We start from the raw sequence: 23,357 nt of genomic DNA, 5'->3' as shown, positions 1-23,357 counted from the left end.
AGTTTATTTATTGCCCCACCTTGTGAGGCAAAGCTTTGCATGAAATGCCAGTCAATAAAAAAGGCACCTATTTCTTTGCATCATCTTTATCAACTATGTCTTCAACCTCATGCGTCATAGCAGCATACATGTTAGCGAAGTCCACAAAGGCACTGTCTATATGAGACAGCTTAGTCATCTCCACATAATTCTTAAAAACATCCATAACGTACGTAGCCTTAGATGGACAAAGGTTATCTAGGTAATCCCATTGGGCTTTATGACTTTTTGGCCCCATAATAGCACTTCTAATGCTCTCTTTTGTTATGACGTCAGCACATGACAGGAGACTGATTTTCTGGTCATCTGACAGATCAGGGCGGGTTGTCCGCATCTGGAATGCACAGCAGAACGTGAAGTATCCTTTCTCCGTATAACTGTAGCTAAATTCCTAAAAAATATACATAATTAATACATTTAAATCATTACAAATAAGATATTAATTACTTATTCATACAAAAAAAAAACATTCTGTATTATGACCGATTGGTCCTTGTTTTTTTTTTAAGAAATAAATCAAATCCTAAGGTATTTAACAAATAATAGGACATCTAAGCTTTTTAAAAGAATTTGCTCAATAAAAAAACTCTGATGTTATGAAAATCTAAAAAAACTTTGGGTACTTTTTGAATCTTGATTGTTTTATCATTTTTTTCAGTAAAAAAACATTTATTTTCATTAAAATATATCTCGGTTTTATCACACAAAACATGGAATTTTTCATACTTAGGGAGGGTTAAAATAAATCATAAGCTCTCACCTCTTAGACACATTCATTAAGCAACCAAACCACTACCAGATCTATGCTTCTAGAGGCATCATGCCCCTTGAAATTAAGAAAATAATCTGTTCTTTTCTCCACAAAAATAAAACAACAACTGTACCTCATGGCACCCTCAAGAGCGCATCAGAGAAACAATTCTGTGCTACATTTTTACACCTCCTCCCCTTTCTTCTCAGAGAAAAGGGGGAAAATGTCGTCTTACACAACACAAAAAACCTTATACCAAAAGTCCCATTTTGAATATCAGAAACGATTTTCATCTTTTCTAAACAAAAATAAAAATCATTCCCAATACACTTTTAACTACTACAGGAAATTCAACTAGAAGACTATTTAATTATTTAAGCCTTATTAATCCATAATTCGAAAGAAGGTGTCTTAACTTTTATTTTTATAGCTAGTCGATGTTTTTAGTAAGTAGTAGATGTAAAATTTTCCATAGAATTTAGATATGCAATTGTTTTTTTGTAGACCTCTTATTTTTTAAGTAATTTAAGTTTTTTATAAAAAAATTAAGTTAGTTTTAAGGTGCTAAAATGCAACAAAAAAAGAAGAAAATTGCCATTATAAACAAAAAAAGTAAGATCTTTAATTTGACACCTTACTTTTTTAATTCTGTCAGGTAATTATTGAAAAAATTAATTTTTTAAACCTCGGTTTAATCAAAACTTTAAACCTAATTATTTCCTATCACAGGCATAAAAAAATAGATGATCATATATACCTTTATAATCAGAAAAATATTACAAATCCATTGTAAGAAAAATTGAAAAAAAGTAAAAAATTAAAAATAACAAAAATGGTCTAACATATTATGTTGTACAGGCAACACTTATTTCGTCCCCTCTTTACGCCCTCCCCATTTTTACCCCAAAACAACAATTTAAGATGGTTGCCTGTATAATATAATATAATATTCTCATATAATTTCTATTATTGTAGTTTTTTTTACTATTTTGTAAACTTTTTATTTCAATTTTAATTAGAATGGATTTGTAATATTTTTCTCATTCTAAAAGTATATAAAACACCTATTTCTTATGCCTGTGTAATTATATATTCAAGTTCAAAGTTTTTATTCTCGTGGGTTAAAAAAATTGATTTTTTTCAATAATTACTCAACAGAATTTAAAAAGTAAGGTGTCAAATTAAAGATCTTACTATTTTTGTTCATAATGACAATTTTCTTCTTAAAACTGACTTAATTCTTTTTAAAAAAAACTTAAATTACTTAAAAAATAAGAGATCTACAAAAAAAACAGATTACATATCTAAATTCTATGGAAAATTTTACATCTACTACTTACTAAAAACACCGACTAGCTATAAAAATAAAAGTTAAGATGCCTTCTTTAAAAAACTTAATTAAATTTTTCATAAAATTGACCAGAATTTACAGTTATTTTATTTAGAGGGAGCGTGAATGTAAAAATTTCTCATCTGATTATCAAATCTTAACATTTTCTAAGCACATTTCACTACACTGATCAACCAAAAACGTCCTATTAACAAAAATATCCAGGAATAATGCCTTGATTTTATGGTATTTTGGGAGGGAAAAAGGAAAATACAGGGAAAATCTGAATGTTTTTGTTTCTTATAATGTTTGTAGGGATATTTAACTTGTCATATATAGTTGAAACAATTTACTTACTGTTAAGGATTTATTTTATGATATAAAATTGCAAGTTAGTTTTTATATAACGTAGTAATTAGGTAAAAAAGACCTATTATTGACAAAAAAATACCTCACTGTCTACAAAGGGTTGAATCTCAAAGGTTATTTAAAATAATAATATCCTTTTTTATTGTGTTGGACAATAAATAACCCACTTTTGAGAATTAGTTTACACTTTATCAGGCTGTTTATAAAGAAATATTGCACCTTTATTATTTACAAATTTGTAATTAAAGGTGGGCGAGAGATGGGCCATCTAAAGTTACTTGGATACTAATAAAAAATCCTGTTTCTAGCTTTGTTATTGTATTTGGTTTTCAATAAAAAATATTGCTTATTTTATCAATTTCTTAGTAACCATACATTGGTTTAAAGCAAGGATTATGTTCAAAGTCAGCTTAACCGTTAGGAAAAATAGAGAACTATGTCAAAAAGTTTAGTTTTAACTATAGAAGAAAAAAAAACAATTAACTGCACATTTATATAGTCTGGAAATTTTTTCCCCAATCTTGGACATAGTAAAAATCGGCGGAAAAAGCTGTTTTTTTAAGGAAACGAGAGACAGTTTTGCTCTATATTTGAGATTATATGAATGAGATGATGTTAAGGTTTGATAATCTGATGAGAAATTTTCTCATCACATTCCCATTAATTACAGAAATATTAATTTCTTACTGTTCATTTTTAACTTCATTATACAAAAAATCCAAAAAATTTGCTAATTTTTTTAATACTTACAGGTAAAATAATTTCTAATTTTAAAAAAATTGTGAACTGTAAGTTTTTTCTATTTTAAATAACGTACTATAGAATAATATAAAGTTATTGATTAAAATAAAAGATTTGACCAGGGATTTTCCTCAAAAAATGAGTTTTTCATTTTTATTTTCAACTTCATTACATGTTATGTATGGTGAAAACTTTTTTTTGTCAAAAATACAACTGTAGATAGCACTTCAAACTTTTTATACAACCAAATACAAATAACAAAGTATGACCAAAAAAATATAGTACTTAGAGTAGTGAACTTATTATATGTCTTAGTAGAATTTATTAGGCATTGGATTGATATCATTATGTAATAAAGAATTTTAACATTGACCTGACTGAACTTTTTTTATTTGACAATATCTAAGAAAGGTAGTGATTTGCCACATAAATTACACAAGATATATATATATATATATAATATATATATATATGTTGTATGGTTAGTTATTTAGGTATTTCCGCATGAGATAATGTGAATATTGTAAGTAAACCGGACGGTTTTCTTAATTTTTAAAAAATTCTGTTTTTAAAGTAACTTGCCCCAAGGGGAACCCCTGTTCAATTTTTTATAACTCTTGTGAAATATGCAGCAATTCGTTCTCTAATACTGGTGTTTTGGCTATACACATTAGGAAAAAATAGACCATTCTCATGTAATTTATGTGGCAAATCACTTTAACTTTTTTAGATATTGTCAAATAAAAAAAGTTTGGTTAGGTCAATGTTAAAAATTCTATAACACATAATCATATCTAATATATTCTACTAAGACATAAAAGTTCACTACTCTAAGTTCCTTAACTCTTAAAAAACACTTCGTGGAACTATCCCTTTCCCTTAGTTATTAAATTATTTTAAAATCTTTACAGTATAGAGAACTAATGCTGTATATTCTGTCATTATCTTTTTTTGATATAATTTTTACATTTTTTTTATTTGTTTTCTATTCTGTTTTATAATGACTGATACTATTATTACTTACTATGTCTTTACGGTATACTCTTTGAATATCTGTGTTCACTTTGAATAAAGATTTAGATTTTTCTATGCAGTTACTGCTTGAAAGTATCTACAACAGTATTTTTTTTTCAAATTATCAAACTCACAAACCTTCAAACTATCAAACCTCCAAACTTACAAGCCTCCAAACTATTAAACCTCCAAACTTACAAACTAGAAAACCATCAAACCATCGATATCTCACCAAACCAGGAAACTGTTAAACCAACAAACTTTAATGACTATGATTACCTTTTGCTTGAAGTACACTAGTCATAGAAAATTGTCCTTAATAAACATGTGAATCATTTTTGAAATTAAAGCATAAATAGGCTTAAAATAACTATATCATATCAATAAGCAAAAATGTGTTTACCTTATACACAGTGACAAAGATCAGGGAGTAAGGGAGAGGACAATGGATCAAATATTCAATTTTTAGGAGTCTCAGACTTTGGGTACTGGCTTAAAGGGAGTGTACAAGAATTTAGTACTTTCTGACTGAGTTTGGGTACTAGTGCATATAATGCCACTACTCATTTTGAATAAAGCAGACAAAGAGTAGGTAGTTTAAATATAAAATGTAAGAATACACGGCCACCCTCCCATAATCTATTTCACTCCCCTCTCACCCACCTCCCTTTTTTAATGCAGACGACAGGGAAAAGGAGAAGATGGTGGGGGCAAGCAGGGAGTAAGGTATGGAACAATGGATCGAATATTCATTTTTTAGGAGTCTCAGACTTTGGGTACTGGCTTAAAGGGAATGTACAAGAATTAGTTTCTAGTAATTAATTACAGAATAGTTACGTCAGTCTGATATACTGATAATCCAATTTTGAAATGATTGCTTTTTTTCTTGGAACTTTTTTTCTTAGTTATAGTTTATTAAATTTAACTAACAATCCCTTAACAATTTCTTCCGAATTTTCTGGATTAATCTGGATTTCATAGCCTTTCTTTGAAAACTCTTAAATTGAATTAATTGCCCATTGTCCCCTCCCTTACTTTCTGGATCTTTAACAGTTAAAACTAAATGTGAAAATATTTTTTGCGTGTCGCAAGTCAACTTATCATCAAAGGACGTTGTTTTGTTTGGATATTGTTGATTAGTTTGGAGATTAGGTGAAACTATTCACCCTTCTGAATTTCTCAATTTCGTACACCGCACTCGATTTTTATTAAAGGGCGAATATAGGTTCGATATGATATGAGATTATATGAAAGGTGCCATTTCATACTTTTAGAATATCTATGTCAAATTTGAAAATTCAAAAAAATCCTTAAGTAGATTTTGCAATTTTCTGTTTCAATTGAACATATGATAAATGAGATTGACAACAAATGGTTTATTTTAGCCCTTTACAAGACTTTTTTTTTACTATTTTGCTTAAGTTTGATTGACCAGTACAATGGCACGCATCTTAAATGATAATTTAAATGTTTATTATTTTAGATTATATACTCTTTAATTCAATTTTTAAAAAGTGTAAAAATAATTTGCGTAAAAGTGTGCCAATAGTTTTGACTAGGGTAAATAATACGTCTTAAAGTTTATTTTCTGTACAAAGATCATTGGTTAATTCTGGAAAATATAAAAACCCTCAAGTACGCAATTTTAACACACACACACACGAACCTTAAAGGGACTGTGAATGTAAATTTTTCTCATCTTAATATCAAATCTTAACATTATCTCATTCATAATATCTCACAGATAGAGCAAAACGCGCTTTTGTTTGCTTAAAAAACGGCTTTTTATGACGATTTTTATAAGGTAAAGGGAAAGGAAGAAATTTTCCGTATTATATAAAATGTGCATTAAATTGCTTTTTTCTCCCATTATAGCTAAAATTAAACTTTTTTACATAGTTCTGGATTTTTCCTAACGGTTAAGCTGACTTTTAACATAATCCTTGCTTTAAACCAATGTATAGTTACTTAGAAATTGATAAAATAAGCAATACTTTTTATTGAAAACCAAATACAATAACAAAGCTAGAAACAGGTTATTTTATTAGTATCCAATTAACTTTAGATGGCCCATCTTTCGCCCACCTTTAATTACTTTGTAAATAATAAAGACGCAATATTTCTTTATAAACAGTCTGATAAAAGTGTAAACTAATTCTCGAAAGTGGGTTATTTATTGTCCAACACAATAAAAAGGGATATTCTTATTTTAAATAACCTATGAGATTCAACCCTTCGTAGACAGTGAGGTATTTTTTTGTTAATAATACGAATTTAAAATAGGTCTTTATTACCTAATTACTACGTTATAAAAAATCTAATTGGCAATTTTATATCATAAAATAAATCCTTAACAGTAAGTAAATTGTTTCAACTATATATGACAAGTTAAATATTCCTACAAACATTATAAGAAACAAAAACGTTCAGATTTTCCCTGTTTTTTCCTTTTTCCCTTCCAAAATACCATAAAATCAAGGGTTTATTTCTGGATATTTTTGTTAATAGGACGTTTTTGGTTGATCAGTGTAGTGAAATGTGCTTAGAAAATGTTAAGATTTGATAATCAGATGAGAAATATTTACGTTCACACTCCCTTTAAAAAAACAGGGATTTGAAATCATTCTTCCTCCAAGAAAATTTTATCGATTATTTTTTTTTACTTTTTACATTATTTGATGTTTTTTTAAACTTTTAAATATTTTACTTTATATAATTTGTATGAAGGTAGAAGATGGGTATATTTACCCCTGATTAATTGGTTTCCACGTTATTGCGACTATCCTTTAACGAAAGCTTTTTAATTCAACCTTGCTACGAAGCCTTGTGTGATGCTAGGGTGTTTGAGTTCTTAGGGAACCACACTAATTACATAATATTATCTTGAGTTAGACAGGTTTTAAGCTATAAACAGACTTATACAATTAGCAATGTCAATATCTTTATTATTTATAATCTATATAATGGCACCTTTGAAATAAGCTCATATTATATCAAACCTATATTCGCCCTTTTAAGAAGTGCTGGAAATTTTTTGGTGGGCGTAAAAAAAACCTGTTAACATTACTTTAATTATCTATAAATGAATTATTATATTTAAGAAACTAACGACAAAAATCATAGATACGAATAATTGTAATTGTTAGATAGAGTATATGTATTACATGTGTGTAGTTGTGGCACGCCTTTTTTCTCTCACTAGTGATGATGATGGATAGATAGCCACGCGTCTATAAATAAAGCTTTAAAGTATGCATAGAATCAGTTGATCGTTTACATTTACTCAGGCCGGACCCTCCTCCCCATCAACTATGGCCTTGAAACTTTTTGTAAGTGAAAATGTTTTGTGATTTATCAAATCAATTATATATGTTATATATTTATTTCTATTTTAAATATATGCTTTGTTTAAATGTTGTGTTTAAAGTTTATAAATACTGAGTGTAAATTTACAAATTTGTTCTTATTTTAGGCTGTGTCAGCAGTACTTGCATGTGTTTATGCCGCTGATCCAGTTCCCTATGGGTATACTCCAGCTCCTGCTCACTATGCTCCTGAACCTGCCTATCATGTTACACCCGTGTATCATGAGCCAGCCTATGTTGAACCTGTTCATCAAGGATACGCCTACTCACCAGCTCCAGTACATCATGCTATTCCTGTGCACCATGCTGCTCCTGTGCATCACGCTGCTGTCCACCATGCAGCCCCTGTTCACCATGCCGCTCCTCTTCACCACGCTCCTGTTCACCATGCTCCTAAAGATCATTACAAACCTCCAGTTTGTGCTAAGGTGTGTCTTTCAAATGTAAAAAAACAGCCTTCTTGAACCCATTGTTATGCAAAGAATATTCTAATCTGCACGAACTAACATTTATGAGTATATATTAAGTATTTAAATTATACTTAATTCATCTATACAAGATTTTTCGGTACTTTTTTGAAGTTATGTAAAGTAGAATTATTTGAATTTTTAATTGAATGTTTTTTATACTTACTAGACATGAATTTTTATGAATTATAAATAAAATCTCAAATATTTAGGACAATCCAAAGACGTGGTGTCTTGAAGATCCTGAATATCCCAAGTATGAGATTGAGTCTGCCGTTCAATATCATTATGATGGTGTACAGAGTCTTTACAAGGATGTTCTTGCTAACACAGACAACAGCGTTGATAGATTGAAAGAAATTGTACAAGAGACTTACCTTTGCCCTTCAGTTACCGCTTATATTCAGGTTAACCAATTGTTATTTATCGCCTCATCATACAAACAGCTTTCCGCGAATATGGAAACTGGTTTTAATCTTATGATTTTACATTTTTTAATATTCAAAGAAAACTGGATAATATACGATACTTTACATAATTTTTTAGTTTTCAGCCATACTGGAAATATTTATTATTGAAATAAACATTTTTTTTGGCATATATATGTATATAAGCATCTAATAAGAAAACAATTTTTAGTTATTGCAGAAAAAAATCTATCAAAAAACATTTAATGTCCGTATATTTACAAAACTTTTTTTTAGCCTTTAAGAGCAGTTAACACTGATGGAAAGTGGAGAATCGTTGTTAACGGTGTCAAGGCTCACTATGAAACATTGACCCAAACTGCAAGAATTGAAGAATGTACAACAGCTGGAGAAGCATGTCCTCTTGTCCCAGCATGCTATGAAACAAAGTGTCTGCAGAAGAACATTTATCACAGATTTCTTGTCTTTGATCCCTATGATGCCTACTTCCCATTTTCTATTGAATCCTTCAAGCTTCCATCTGCTTGCGCTTGCTACAATGGCCCATATGTTGAAAGTCACTAAAAAAAACCTTTAGAGTTTCCTTTTCAATCTGAAAAAAGACTTGCCACATTTTAAGTGAATATTTTAGTTATATAAATGCTGCACACCTTTTGTGAAAACATTATATTTGTAAGTATTTACTTTAATATGAAAAGTTTAAAAGATTGGAACATCAACCAAAGATTAAACAGCGGTCAAATTTTGAACCCTATCATGCCAAAAATGCAATCCTAGTCAGTTCCTGTTCCTAAAGAACCAACTTCCTTAAATGGGTCCAATCTGTGTAATGTAAACTTGTATCAACTCGTACCACAAAAATGGAATAAAAATTTAAAAAACAATTTTAGTGTTCATTCTTTCTAAATAAAATAGATAGGAATTTAGCTACCCTATAATTCAAATTGTTCATATGTCTGTCTGAAACGTTTCTTTTTAGAGGAAAAAAGATTTTGTCGGCTTTTTGGCAAAGTAAAGCCTCCAACAAATACATTTTGTTGTCATTTTTAAACCAAAACGAATCAAGAGACTGTCCATATTACAGTTTTGTGTCAATATAAACGTTTTAAATTTTGAACTTGCTAGAACAAGAAATAATAAATTTGAACGATTACAAATCCTGAATCCTTTCCCCCCTCCTACCTTAAGTACCCCTAGAGGCTTCTAGGGGCTTAGCCGCTAGTTATTCTATAAAGGTATACTTCTCATAACGTTTCATATAAACTCATTTTACATTTTTACATGTACACTTGACATAAAATCACGCCTAACCACCTCCCCCCCCCCCCAAAAAAAAATGATAATTACTACCTACGCAATTAATCCTACTAAATTTAAGAATTATTTACAATATCGTTTTTAACTTATTTAGGAAAATTAAAGGGATAAGACAATGGCCGATAAATTACTTTGATTTTGGGTTGGCAAAATTTTGCAAATGTTCAAAATGCATCCCACCCCCTAGACAAAGTGCTTCGCACTGCACGCCACATATAAAGGTACACTCATAGAGAAAATCAAAAAGATAGGAATCAAGGTACACTTGACAAAAAATTACATTTTACATAAAAGTACATTTCACATAAGGGTATATCTATAATACAAAGTATAAAAATGTCTGTCTGTCCGTCTGAAGCTTAAGATCTCAGTAACCACTGAACTGATTTGTCTCTACTCTTTATGGAATATACCATTTGGTCCCGTGATTGTTTTAAGCTATTTTTATGGGGGGTGGGACACCTAACCCCCTACCCCCAAAAAAAAAAAGGAAAATACGAACAATTTTATTACCTCTTAGTAAGAATCCGCTTTTACATAAAGTTATTACTAACAAAACGTTTCACATCAAAGTACATTTGACTTAAAGTTACACTTGACATAAACTTACTCATGACTTACAGGTACATTTCACATTCAGGTAAACTTCACATTAAAATCTCCTTCATAAAGGTAGACTTCAAACGAAGATACTCTTCATTCACATAAAGATAGACCTCAAATAAAGGTACATTTCACATAAAGGTACACTTTACATAAAAGTACTATTTAAAATTAAAAATTTTACATAAAGTTACACTTTGATAAAAACGCTTCACACATTTGACATTAAAGCAAACTTGACATAAAGGTATAATTCACATAACGGTACACTTGACTTTAGTGGCACCCTGTCGAGCTTTGCCAGCTTGAAAGGGTTATCAGGCACATTGCTTTGCTCAAAGGCTGTCTAAAATTGTCAAAAAAAATTTCCTGCCAAATGCATCAAGCTAAAAGAATTGATTTTTAAAAGCAAAGCTTTTCTATAATTAGGGTCGGTCCGTCCGTCCGTACGTCCGTCCGAGATAGATAGCTTTTATTCGTTAATTTGAGCATGTTAGAATTGTCCTATCGATTTCAAATTTTGCATGATGATTTCTGTAGTAGTTAGGTACTATTTAAACACCGTAGCAACTCTATAATCATTACTAGAATGTCCGTACGTCCATTTTAAACATGTTGATTTTTCTTCTTTTTTAACAACAAATTTATATGTGATCTAATTATCCGTTTGATCTGATTTTTGGTATATTGATTCCTGGGACAACAAAGAACAATAGTATAAGCGAATCAACTCTATAATCAAGTCCTAAAAATGTAAGAATGTCCATAAACATTATCCTGTATCAAGCAGTTTTTCAACAAATTTACTTACTATTTTGCTTCGACTCTTATACTTTTATATTCTAATTATTCAGTTTAGACACTATACAAGTTTTAATGTCTGTTTGTCCTACCGTTTCAGTGCTTCGCTTTTATGGATGTTGTCATCCTTGTTATTATGGGAAGTGTACTTTTTTGACAAGTTAAAGGAACCATGCAAGATTCACGCCCATCTAACTGCTGGAATCTACCCCAAATTTGAAACCTTTATCTTTAATTACAAAAAAAGTTGTATACATATTATTTAGAAGAAAGTTTTAAAAGTCTTTTATTGCTCATGATAGAAATTTAGAAAATAAATAACGTCGCCTAGAAACAAAATTATAAGCTTTTTTTCAATTTGTGCATTAAAAATCATATATATTATAAGATTCATAAAGATGACAACATCCATGTGTAGCAAAGAACAAAATCTATTCTGAAATAGATAAAGGGACAAAGAGAGTTTTAGAGTAGATTATCTGTTATCATAACAAAAAAAGAGAGAGAATATGCAAAAACTTTAAATCATGAACCTTTAAAAAAGGTTTTAAGTCTTTGAAAGTTGTAAAAAGAAAAGCCACTTGAAAGCAGGCAGACTACCAAAGATTTTTGTACCTAATTATAATGCATAAAGAAGGGAATATTGGCCCGAAGTTTCAGCCGTGTATCTCTTATAGGAGTTGAGAAAATAATGTTACCCCCACTTCGTGATTAACGACGCACAGACATTTGGAATTATAGTGAACCTTCACTACTAGCAGTAAAATTACAGGAAAAAATCTTTGAGATAAAAATTGTTATTACAAAGCATTAAAGGAAGCCAACTAAAAATACATTGCTCTGACTGCTAAAAAACCGCCACAAAATATAAATTTTTACAGTCAAATCATTAAAAAAAGTTCAGTTTAACTTGCGTTGTATTAAGAGTACTAAAGTGTGAGAATTCTAGCTTCTATTATTTTCAGCCAATCAGAAGACTCAGTACATGCTGAGCCCGCTTAACAACCAATCAGAGAAGAGCATCTGTATTACTCAAAAACTTTCAGTTTTTTCCGCTATAATTTTACGCTTACAAATGCAAAGTCAAAAAATTAAAGGGATAGTTGCATGAAGTGCATTTCAGAATAATGATTTCAAGCCTAAAATACAAGTATACAATAAACATATAACTTTGTATTACAATAAATAACAAACAATTAGACTTCACTAAATTAGTCTTCATGCTTTTTTTGTGAAAATCAGCCAGTTATAAAATTGCATATATCATAAGAATACGATTTTCAAGTCTTGATAATTTTAAACTACGTAGTAGAAAATTTAAATTCTTTCACATATATGCCCTATAAAGTTTAAATGCATTTCGTTCAACAACCCATTTGTGTATTTATGACAAAAATAAATTTATAGTCGTATTCGGTTTAAAAATAGTAAATCTTTATTTTCAATAAGAAATACAAACACCAAACTGCAAAGGCCAGGGTTTTAAATTGAGCAGAAGAAAATAACGGTACATAAGAAACACCCTGTTTAAAAAAAAACATATGTTCTAGTGGTATCTAGATATTACATTTACATGTATAGTATATAGCTAAGGTGTGGACTAAAATTACTGTTGATGTATTCAAGTGTGGCTTGTGACCTTTAAAATACTGCTTAAGGATTTTTTGGCTTTGTTTAGCAGATCTATTTAATAATTTAATTTAAGATTACTTAATGCACAGAACCTATATTTTTTTATTTATTCTGAATGAGTTAGTAAAAATAATAATAGCTACATGTGTTTTTTTAATCATGTAAATGTGAAGCTCACTATGAATAAAACTATAAAATGCCTATTTTATGTTTTTATCATGACCGCTTTCGGTCTTGTTTTTTTGCCATCTTTTAACTTTAAAACCAACAAAAAAGTTAGCAATAAGTAATCAACTAAATTTATTCATATATTAATCTATCCAAGAGATATTTTTCTCCAAACAGAGCTTTATTTCTACTTTTTGAACTGTTTAAAGCTGAGAATCATTTCTTTTGTTGCATATAAATATAGAATTACTTTAAAATAAAGATTAATAGATTGAACTTTGTGTATTCATTCCTTGTTCGTTGTGCAGAATCTACTATTTTAGTAGTTATTCAAATCAAATATCATGACTTTTGATATCGTTTTGATCTGAACAAATGCAATAAAAGCAAAATGAAGTACAATTCACATTAATTTATTTCCTTTTCAAGCAGTGAAACAATAAATCCGAATTTAAATATTTTAATATAAATTATCATACATATATTTCTATCATATACAGTAGTAAGATTTTTTGAAGCAAGGGATTTTGCTAACCACTAAATGTATATAGGTCACCTTTATAGTGAAGCTACTTATAAGTAATAAGATAAAATAAAATCTTTCTATAAAATTAATTATTTTAATAGGTTAGGTATATAATATACAGTAGCAAAAGGAATTCATGGAGGAGCAGGGTGGCCGTATTCTCTGGACTCCACAGTCCAAAAGAGAGACGCGCCTGAACTGAACTGATACAGTAGCACAAAGGTCATATTTTGTATAAAGAGCACAAATGTACCCAACCCAATGCAATAACACATAGGCGTGCCCACTAATTCCCCACGACTTGAACATTCATCCAAATATTAACACAATACGCAAGGAAGGATTTCTCAACAGCGCAGCTACTCTAGAACTCTGATAGGTAGTGCCTTACGTATTTTAACCTTATTTTAAATCATATAACTATCTAAGCTTGTATCAAAGATAGCCACATATTTTATTTGTTATGATGTTTAACCAACCGTGTTTAGTTCGCTTTAACTTCTTAATTCTTAACCTTACATATTTATACAAGCTACACACATATTTATAATTATAGTTCATACCATTCAAGGACGCCAAAACAAGCAAGGAGATAGAAGGGTAGGGGAATATTAAGTTGTGACTAACCCACTACAAAAAAAACATTATAGGGTGCCAACCCAAACAATTTTAGAAATATAGTAGATTAAGAATCCTATTATATAAAGTAGTAAGCCTTTTTTGTCTTTTTTAAAAATCAATATAAATACACATACTTTGAAATTGTTGATGTTGCAGTTATTGTCTTTGCTTTCTTCAGTAATTCCAAAACATATTAAAATTATAAACCAAACGATTGTTAAGATCACAAACTTGCTTTTCTTGGAACTCTCAAATCATTGTTGGTGTTGTATGTGGCATTTATTATTCAAAATGCCTTGCTTTTAATACAGTAAATTTTTTCCAACTAGACACACCCTATAAACACCATAAGATAAACTGAAATGACTGTATTGTATAATTCATATATTTTTTGATTGATTCTTGTTAGACAATGGTGTTAATGTGTCAACAATGAACAATAGCATATAAAAGTGTCTTAAACTGTGTTAAAAAAAAAACAATGATGATAATATCAATAAAAGCGAAGCTCAACAATTAAAAGGAAGGACAAAAAAACAATAACATTTGTAGAGTTTAAGAAGAAAATTAATTTGTAAGTCTAAAAAAATTGTTGAATTTGTTGTAAAATTGCGTAAATAGAGGATACATTAATAGGGCATTCATTCATTTTTTGGATTCGACCAAAGAGATTTTAATCTCGTACCCTGTTCTCCTAGGCATCATTATTCCAAAAATCATAAGATATTAAAAAAGTTGTGTTTAGAAAAGTAAAAAATCAGCGTCTTAAATGGATATTTCGACTTTCTGTTAGAGATGCTACGCTTCCTAAATCGTTCTTAACTGTTTTAGGAATCATCATGCAAAGTTTGAAATCGATAGAACAATAACATGTTTAAATTAATGGAAAGAGGAATGGATGGACGAACCGACACTATTTATAGAAAAGTTTTACTTAAAATGTTTTCTAACAATATTGTATATTTTTATACCACTACCCAGCTTGATATTCAGACAATGTGAATGTAAAAATTCAGATCAGATAAAAAAACGTTGTCCTTTTAGACTGACTGGATAACCAACCCTCCTCATCATCATCAGGCGCGTCTCTCTATTTGACCATGGAGTCAAGAGAATACGGACACCCTGTTCCTCCATGAATTCCTGTCTTTGGCAAGTGCTTCAGCTTCTCCACAGTCAATTCTAATTTAATTAGGTCCTTTTCATTGCTGTGCCTCCAGGTCATTTTTGGTCGTCCCTGTCTACGTTTACCAGTGGTATGGTTCCATCTTAAGCACTTTTTTGGAAACCTATTTTGTTCCATTCTCAGCACATGTCCTAGCCACCTTAGTCTTTTATATTTCACTTCTGCTTCAATACCATTGCACTTAGTTTTAGCATACAATTCAGTGTTTGATATTTTGTTTGGCCAGAATATATTGCAAATTCTTCTTAAGCAGCTATTGTGAAATTTAGTTGATTTGTTTCAGTTTTCACAGTTCTCCAACATTCAGCTCCATAAAGAAGAACTGATTTAACATTCCTGTTGTATAGTCTGATTTTTGTTTTCAGAGCAAGTTTCCTGTTGGGCGGGGGGGGGGGGGGGGGGCTGGGGTGAAAGGGGGTAATTATCTCTCCTAAAAAAATTACCCTCGGAGTAAAATTTTTTAGGGGGTAATTTAATAATGTAAAAAAAGTACCTACCTAATAATTCATTATAATACATGAATACACCATAATTAACTCACAAGTCTTGCTAACTGATGAACCAATATGATTCTCCTTTAAAGTGTAGCTTCAAATAAGTTCTAGCAAGATTTTTGACTAGTTTTAAGGAGGGTACCACCACCCTGGCAGCCTGACAATATGAATTTCCCATAGAAAAAAAGATTTGATATTTAAAGATAAAGTTGTTTTACCTATTTTAAGGAAGTTTCACAATTAATTTTGATTTAAAAATCTTTTTTCTTAATAATTAATGGAAAAATTTTACTTCTTTGAATAGACATTTTTTAGACACACCTAGTGCATTGTTGACGAAGCCCAAAATACATAACTTTTGCACCACGTCGTCTTCCTGTGACGTCATATTCTCTATATCTTTTTTAGGGATTTCCTTTTCCACTTCTCCTCTCATTTCCCTCATTTTATGACGTCACAGGAAGACGACATGGTGCAAAAGTTATGTATTTTGGGCTTCGTCACATTGTTTACTTTATGACAAATTGGTCTGATTGCCCTTGCGTTTAGTCCAACTATCACAAATTAAAGTTTACTCCAGTCGGACAACGTTCTTGGTCCGACAAGCTTTTTTTCATTGCCCAAATACCAAGTTAAGCAACTGTTTCAGAACTTTGCTTTTATAGATGTTGTCATCCTTGATCAAGATGTACTAATATCAATTACAAAGAATTCTTATGGTTTGCAGAGACAAATAATTGTAAAGTCACGGCATCAATATTATTTTAGTAGCGAACTTCTTTATAATCCACTATGTCTGTCAGTTCGTCCGTAACGCTATGGGGGAAATGAGATTTACTCAACCGCTATTAAAGGTAGACTTCTGACTTTTCCTGACAGCATCATATTTAAGTATAACATCTATTGCTGTCTGACTTTTTTTCGAGCAACCTTTAGCCGCTTTAAACTTTTTTTTACTGATTCCCACGTATCTTTGGTGTTAATGATCTAATTTTCAAAATGCTTGTATCAAATTATTCTTTCCTGTCATTCTAAAGGATTTTTGTTTTCAAAGAAGAAAATTCAAGTAACTTTTTAATATTAAAAAATGCTTTATTGTGAAGGTTCTTTTGTCAAAGAGCATCCAGTATACAACTTACTTTGTCTTCAGTATATGAGTTATGCAACAAAAAATATATAAAATTTTTGATGAAGGTTTCGTGACTTTAACATTCTTTTCATTTTCTTTTATTATTCTTTTTTCTATCTCCCTTTGTTTTATACTTACCATTGATTAATTCACTTTCTCTGTTTATTAATCCATGGTTTTTTGTGCTGCGCTACTTACGGATTTTGTCATCCTTGTTTGATTTGAATTATAATTTTTTCTCATAAAAGTAACGGTAGATAATAACTAAATTGATAGAGATTGTGAATGTGAAAACCACAAATATCAAATCTCGTTGAACTTGAATATATGTATATATGTTCTTTGTGAGACAATCACATGCAGTTGGTGCAACACACAAAGGGCGTGCAGATTGAGGTTGCACGGAGGGGTTCACGAAAATAGTGGTCGCCTGCTCAGTCTGTTATTTTTACGCAACAAAATAATAAAAACAAAATGAAATTGTCCCATAGAAAACTCATTTCTACAATAATACATTTTAGTGGTCAGCGAGATTCTTCGGTACACACTATAGTCTAGTTCACAAAAGACATAGGTCAAACCTCTGGAAATTTTAGGTCGACCGATTTTATAAAGGCATTTGTTAGTTGTACTTGTTTAGGTTGACCTACAGAATAAATCGGTCGACCTCTAAAATTTGTTTGTGAACTGGGCAAAACAGACAAACACACACAGATCCTGTTACTTTATTATATAGATTGGCATCTGAAAATAACATAACAAACATGCAAGCAATTTCTTAAAATGTATATCATATTTAAAGTAGTGGCAAAACTTATCAAGTGAATTGAATATATATGGTTTGCATCGCGTGCCCTCTTTGCCTATCCGGTACACGCGCCTGCATTCATCTATAAAATAATTAACTTATTACAGGCTCACAATCAAGGGTTTTCAAATTTGTAGGAGGGCTCATCAATGATTCCATCCCTTAGTGTATAATTTTTGGACAGATAATATATATTAATTGTAATACTAAAATCATTAGCAAAGATACATATTTTTTAATATAATTTTATCAATTTAAGCACTGTAAATTCAATTATTTACTTAACAACATTGTGATTATGCTAAAGGCATGATTAAAGGAAAAAAACTGTAAGTTTAGCTTTAAAAAAATTAGAAATGAGAATTTTCATTTCTCGTATTTAGTCGAAACCGATTAATATCCGGTGGATTACAACCGGTTCTCAGGCATACGAAAAAATTAGGTCCAGCATAGTATTACAAATATAAAAATGTACAATCATAAGATTAAAACCAGTTGTTAGTTAGGGCCTTCGGCATCTTGGGGCTAAAAAACACTGGCTTTAATCTTATAATTGTACATTTTATATCCGCGGAAAGTTGTTTATAATACGATGCGAGAAATAACTAATTTTCTTGTGTCAGAAAAGTTAAAACAGTACTCAAATAGATTGTTATTTTGGAAACTAAAAAGTACAAAATAATTTGATTTTCAGAAAAAGGCTTCTACGTTCAATGGAGGATATGTTGAAAAAATCTTTTAATTTAATCTAGAAATCTTTTTCGTGTGCTCCTGATACCTATAAAAGCTTATTGAAACTATTCTCTATAATCATTTAATATTAAATAATTTAAACATGGATTAAAATGTTTTTTTTTTAGATTTAGATAAATTATCGGATAAATTCATATAGATATAGTCACCTAATTAAACTGTCTTATCTGTACAATTTTAATGAAATTTTGAAGGATGCATAATAGTAGGTCATTTTATATGAAATTCTAAAGTTCTAAATAATATGATAATAAGACGACCAGACAAATTAGAGAATGAAAACACAATGGTTTACTGACTCCTTTGTGTCCTAAATTGATTAAGCTCAAATACAAAATTTTAAAACTGTGAAAACCATGCTTCTGTTTATACTATATCCAAAGTGAAAGTTAGTGTGAATTAAAGTGAATGATGATGATGTCGTATGGGTGAGTTGCACTTGGACTGAAAAGTCAACCTTTACCTTATACCCGTAGTACATAGTACATAGCAGAAACCAACCCTTTGATTGCGCGCACGATCTTTGTCTAGAGATTCTAACTCTGCATGGTAATGAGTTACGCCTGTTTGGGGCCAAGGCATTCCCCCAACACAAACTCCTTTGCCGAACAGAGCAGGTATGCAGGAACGTCCAAGGGGGGGGGGGGCACTCCTAAAAGTTACCCCAACCATTAAGGAGGGGGTATTTACCCTCCCCAAACAATTATGATGGGTAAATACACCCCAAAATAAATAATCCCTAAGAAAGAAAATATCAGCGCTATTTTTACTTCCACTATTAAGATTTTTAACCATCCCTCAAAAGGCTTGGATGTTCTTGGTCAAATACTATATAGATCCACTGCAATGTATGAGTCATAGCTCAAGTAGTGAAATGACAAGTCACAATATTAGAATACTTGGAATTGCAGAATGCAGATAGACAGGACAAGGACTAACTATAACTAAAGATGACCACCTAATACTATATTCTAGTCATGAAAGCCAACACATCTATGGTGTTGCAATAATTATTTAAACACAAAAACATTCATAAATATACCTGGACAACACCTGCTGGACAAACAAAAAATATCATTAACCAAATTATGATCAATAGAAAATGGGTCAAGTCAATGCAAGACTGCAGGAGTTATAGGGAAGCCGACATATTTTGTGACCATAAACTAGTTGTCAGTAAGATTAAATTAAAACTAAAGCATACTGGTCATGATAAAAAGGGGAAGATTGGTAGATGATATGATTCTTCAAGATTAAAGGACTCTGTGATAAAGAAAGAATTTGTCTTAAAACTCAGAAACAGAATAAAATTTAGAGACTGAGAACACATGGACTTTAATTAAAGAAAACTTTCAATCTACTGCGAAGGAAATTCTAGGACACAAGAAAACAGAGAAAAAGGACTGGATCTCTGAAGAAATATGGAACAAAAAGAAGAAAGAAAACATAAAAACAAAAACTATAATGCTCAATATTTGGCTGACATGAGAAATTTAAGAGCTGAATATGCTGCTAAAGACAAAGAAGTCAAAAAGTGCACATGGAAAGACAAGAGAGATAACATTGACAATTTGGCTGAAAAACCCAGAGAGCAGCTGACTCATTAACGAGAAAACAGTATATAACATAACCAAGCAATGGAAAGAATTTTTTACGCAAAGACTTGAACGCAACATAGAAATGTTACGTATTTAAAAAAAAAAAACATTTAAAGTGCCACTAGAGGCCTTTAGGGGATTAGCCGGTAGTAACTTATAGATAAATTCTAGACTCAATCGAAAATTTTTGGTATCAAAGACTATAACCAGAATGACACCATGGAAACTGTCCCAATTTTGTATAACTTTTGCGGAACATGTTCCAGTTACGTCATATTTTTTTTCCCGAAAAAGGGAAGGGGGAAAGAAAAAAAGGGAAGGGGGGAAGAAAAAAGAGATGGGAGAAAAGGGCACTAGTCGCCGGAAGGAAAAAGCAGTTTTTTGAAACAGGCTCTCTGAGCTTATTACAGATTCTGATATATACATATATAGACTAATGAAAAATGCAAAAAACGAAATCAAAAGCGTTCCTTCTTGGGAGAAAATACGGGAAAAAGATTTTAGCTATTTTTAACCTAAAATTCACATTGGCAATCCTGCATAGAAATATACAGACATTTTAAACATGTCATTGCTCAGCACCTAGAAGTGGTAGAAAAATGCTACGCATACCATTGGAAAGCTTATAACCTCTAGTTTCCATATTGGTATATAATGTTTTTGTACATTATTATTTTTTGAGCTATCCTCTGAAGTATACACAAGTTTAATAAATGCAGTTTTTTCTAGAATTTTAAGTTAGACACTTGTTACACAAGCCTTTTAAAAATTATATTGCTTAGCACCTAGGAGTTATATAACTATTTTATATAGGTATATTTGTATATTTTGGGTGCATTCAATTTTAGCTTAATTAAAAATAGTCTGAAATGTGTGTGGTTTGACATTGTAGTAAGAGCCAAGGAGGGGGGGGGGGGGGGAGGTTATACACTTATAGGCAATGAAATTAAGTAAAAAATTTTGCTCTGGATGTTTTTGGGTTTGTTGTTATAGTTATTTACCTGATTCTCTTTGTAAGATCTCTTATACGATTAAATCTACTAGTAAAAATATTTGAAATTGAATTTTTGCACAAACCTTCTAGGGGCTAGTGGGGTAAAACAGCTCCAAAACACTAACATCTAAGGTCTGAACTTTTTTTTAGAAATATTAAGCTAATTTTTTTAACGTAATTTTTTTTTTGCATATTTGAGCTAAGTAGCCACTAAAGATTTCATTTTGGCACTTTTCTTCTTGGGGCTAGCAGTTTATAACAGCCCCCAAAACACTAAAATTATAAGTTATGAGCCTATTTTTAAAGATATCAAGATGATTTTTTAAATTTGAAATTAATTCACATAATAGAGATACATAGCCACTAATCTTTCTAGGGGCTAGTGTGGTGAAACTGCCCCCAAAACTACTAAAACTTTAAGTTCTGGGCTTTTAAAAAAAATATTGGGCTGATTTTGTTAAATAACTGAACTAAATAATCATTCATTAAAGTTCAACATGATATCTTTGAAAATAAGCTCAGAACTCATAATATTTGTATTTGGGGGATGTTTTACCCCACTAGACTCTAAAAGAAAAGTGCCAAATTGAAATCTGTAATAGCTACTTAGTTCAATTATGTGAAAAATGTTTACATTAGAAATATTAGCTTGATATCTTTTAAAATAATCTCATAGCTTATAATTTTAGTGTTTTATTGGCTTTTTACCCCACAAGCCCCTAGAAGGATAGTGCCAAAAATAAAATTTTTACAGGTAGATCCAATCATATAAGAAAATTTAAAAAAAAGAATCATTTGATAACTATAACAACAAGTCCAAACAGCCAGGGCAAAATCTTTAGTGGCTATGTTTCTCAATTATAAGAATAAATTTTAAATTAAAAAAATCATCTTGATAGGCTTATAATTTATAATATTTGAGTTTTGGGGGGTGTTAAAACCCACTAGTACCAAGAAGGAAAGTGGCAAAATGAAATCTTTAGTAACTACTTAACTTAATTATGCAAAACAAAGTTTACAAAAAATTAGTTTGATATCTCTAAAAATAAGTTCAGACATTAGATGTTAGTGTTTTGGAGCTGTTTTACCCCAATAGCCCCTAGAAGGATAGTGCCAAAATTCAATTTTCAATATTTATTCTGGTAGATTTAATCATATAAGATATCTTACAAAAAGAATCATGTTAATATCTATAACAACAAGCCCAAAAACATCCAGAGCAAAATATTATACTGAATTTCATTGCCAAAAAGTGTATAAACTCCCCCCCCCCCCCCCCTCCATCCTTGGTTCTTACTAATAACTAAACACATTTCAAATACTATTTTTAATGCACCCAAAATATATAAATATACCTATATAAAATAAATATATAACTCCTAGGTGCTAAGCAATACAATTTTTAAAAGGTTTGTGTAACAAGTATCAAACTTAAAATTCATGAAAAAACTTTATTTATTAAACTTGTGTATACTTCAAAGGATAGCTCAAAAAATAATAATAGTACAAAAACGTTATATACCAATATGAAAACTAGAGGTTATGAGCTTTCCAATGGTATGCGTAGCATTTTTCTACCACTTCTAGGTGCTGAGCAATGACATGTTTAAAATGTCTGTATATTTCTTTGCAGGCTTGACAATGTGAATTTTAGGTTAAAAACAACAAGATTTAGCTAAAATCTTTTTCCCGGATTTTCTCCCAAGAAGGAACGCTTTTGATTTCGTTTTTTGCATTTTTCATTAGTCTATATATGTATATATCAGAATCTGTAATAATCTCAGAGAGCCTGTTTCAAAAAACTGCTTTTCCCTTCCGGCGACCAGTGAGGGGGTTTTCCACATCTCTTTTGAAGAGATTTTCTTCCCCCCTTCTCTTTTTCGGGAAAGAAAAATATGACGTAACTGGAACATGTTCCGCAAAAGTTATACAAAATTGGGACAGTTTCCATGGTGTCACCAGAATGTATACAGAATGGGAAAAAAAATTTAAGCTTAAACACACTCAATAAGAATATTAGTATTCCGAGAAATAAACTTAATTGTCCAGTTTTACAATTTGTATTTTTTAAGTGTTTTTCAGAAAAGCATTTGAAAAAAATGCAAATTTTTTTACTTGCTAATTTTACATTTTTCTACCATATTGCAGAGACTTAAATTAAAAGAAAATTGTTAAAATTATATTTTTTGTTCTGCTTGTAAAGTTGGAATCTTATACTGAAAA

The 23,357-nt window shown here is 30.5% G+C and overlaps 1 protein-coding gene across 1 annotated transcript; it reads left to right on the top strand.

Annotated features, from left to right (window-relative positions):
- The first annotated feature begins 7,392 nt into the window (after nt 1–7,392).
- LOC145329493 (neurotrophin 1-like) lies at nt 7,393–9,388 on the top strand. Its single transcript, XM_080173680.1, has 4 exons — nt 7,393–7,573; nt 7,717–8,037; nt 8,289–8,483; nt 8,781–9,388. The coding sequence occupies exons 1-4, from the start codon at nt 7,556–7,558 to the stop codon at nt 9,066–9,068; spliced, it is 822 nt and encodes a 273-aa protein (XP_080029806.1). The 5' UTR covers nt 7,393–7,555; the 3' UTR covers nt 9,069–9,388.
- The last annotated feature ends 13,969 nt before the right edge of the window (nt 9,389–23,357 follow it).

This window comes from Acartia tonsa, chromosome 10 (genome assembly GCF_053477335.1).
Source record: "Acartia tonsa isolate MP-2025a chromosome 10, ASM5347733v1, whole genome shotgun sequence".
NCBI classification, from domain to species: Eukaryota; Metazoa; Arthropoda; class Copepoda; order Calanoida; family Acartiidae; genus Acartia; species Acartia tonsa.
This window is presented reverse-complemented; position numbering and strand designations above follow the sequence as displayed.

Bases quoted from the DNA above. Each gene is read 5' to 3' on its own strand.
- LOC145329493 (XM_080173680.1), top strand. The intron at 8,038-8,288 runs GTGTGTCTTTCA...TCAAATATTTAG, and splicing joins AACCTCCAGTTTGTGCTAAG to GACAATCCAAAGACGTGGTG. The intron at 8,484-8,780 runs GTTAACCAATTG...ACTTTTTTTTAG, and splicing joins CAGTTACCGCTTATATTCAG to CCTTTAAGAGCAGTTAACAC.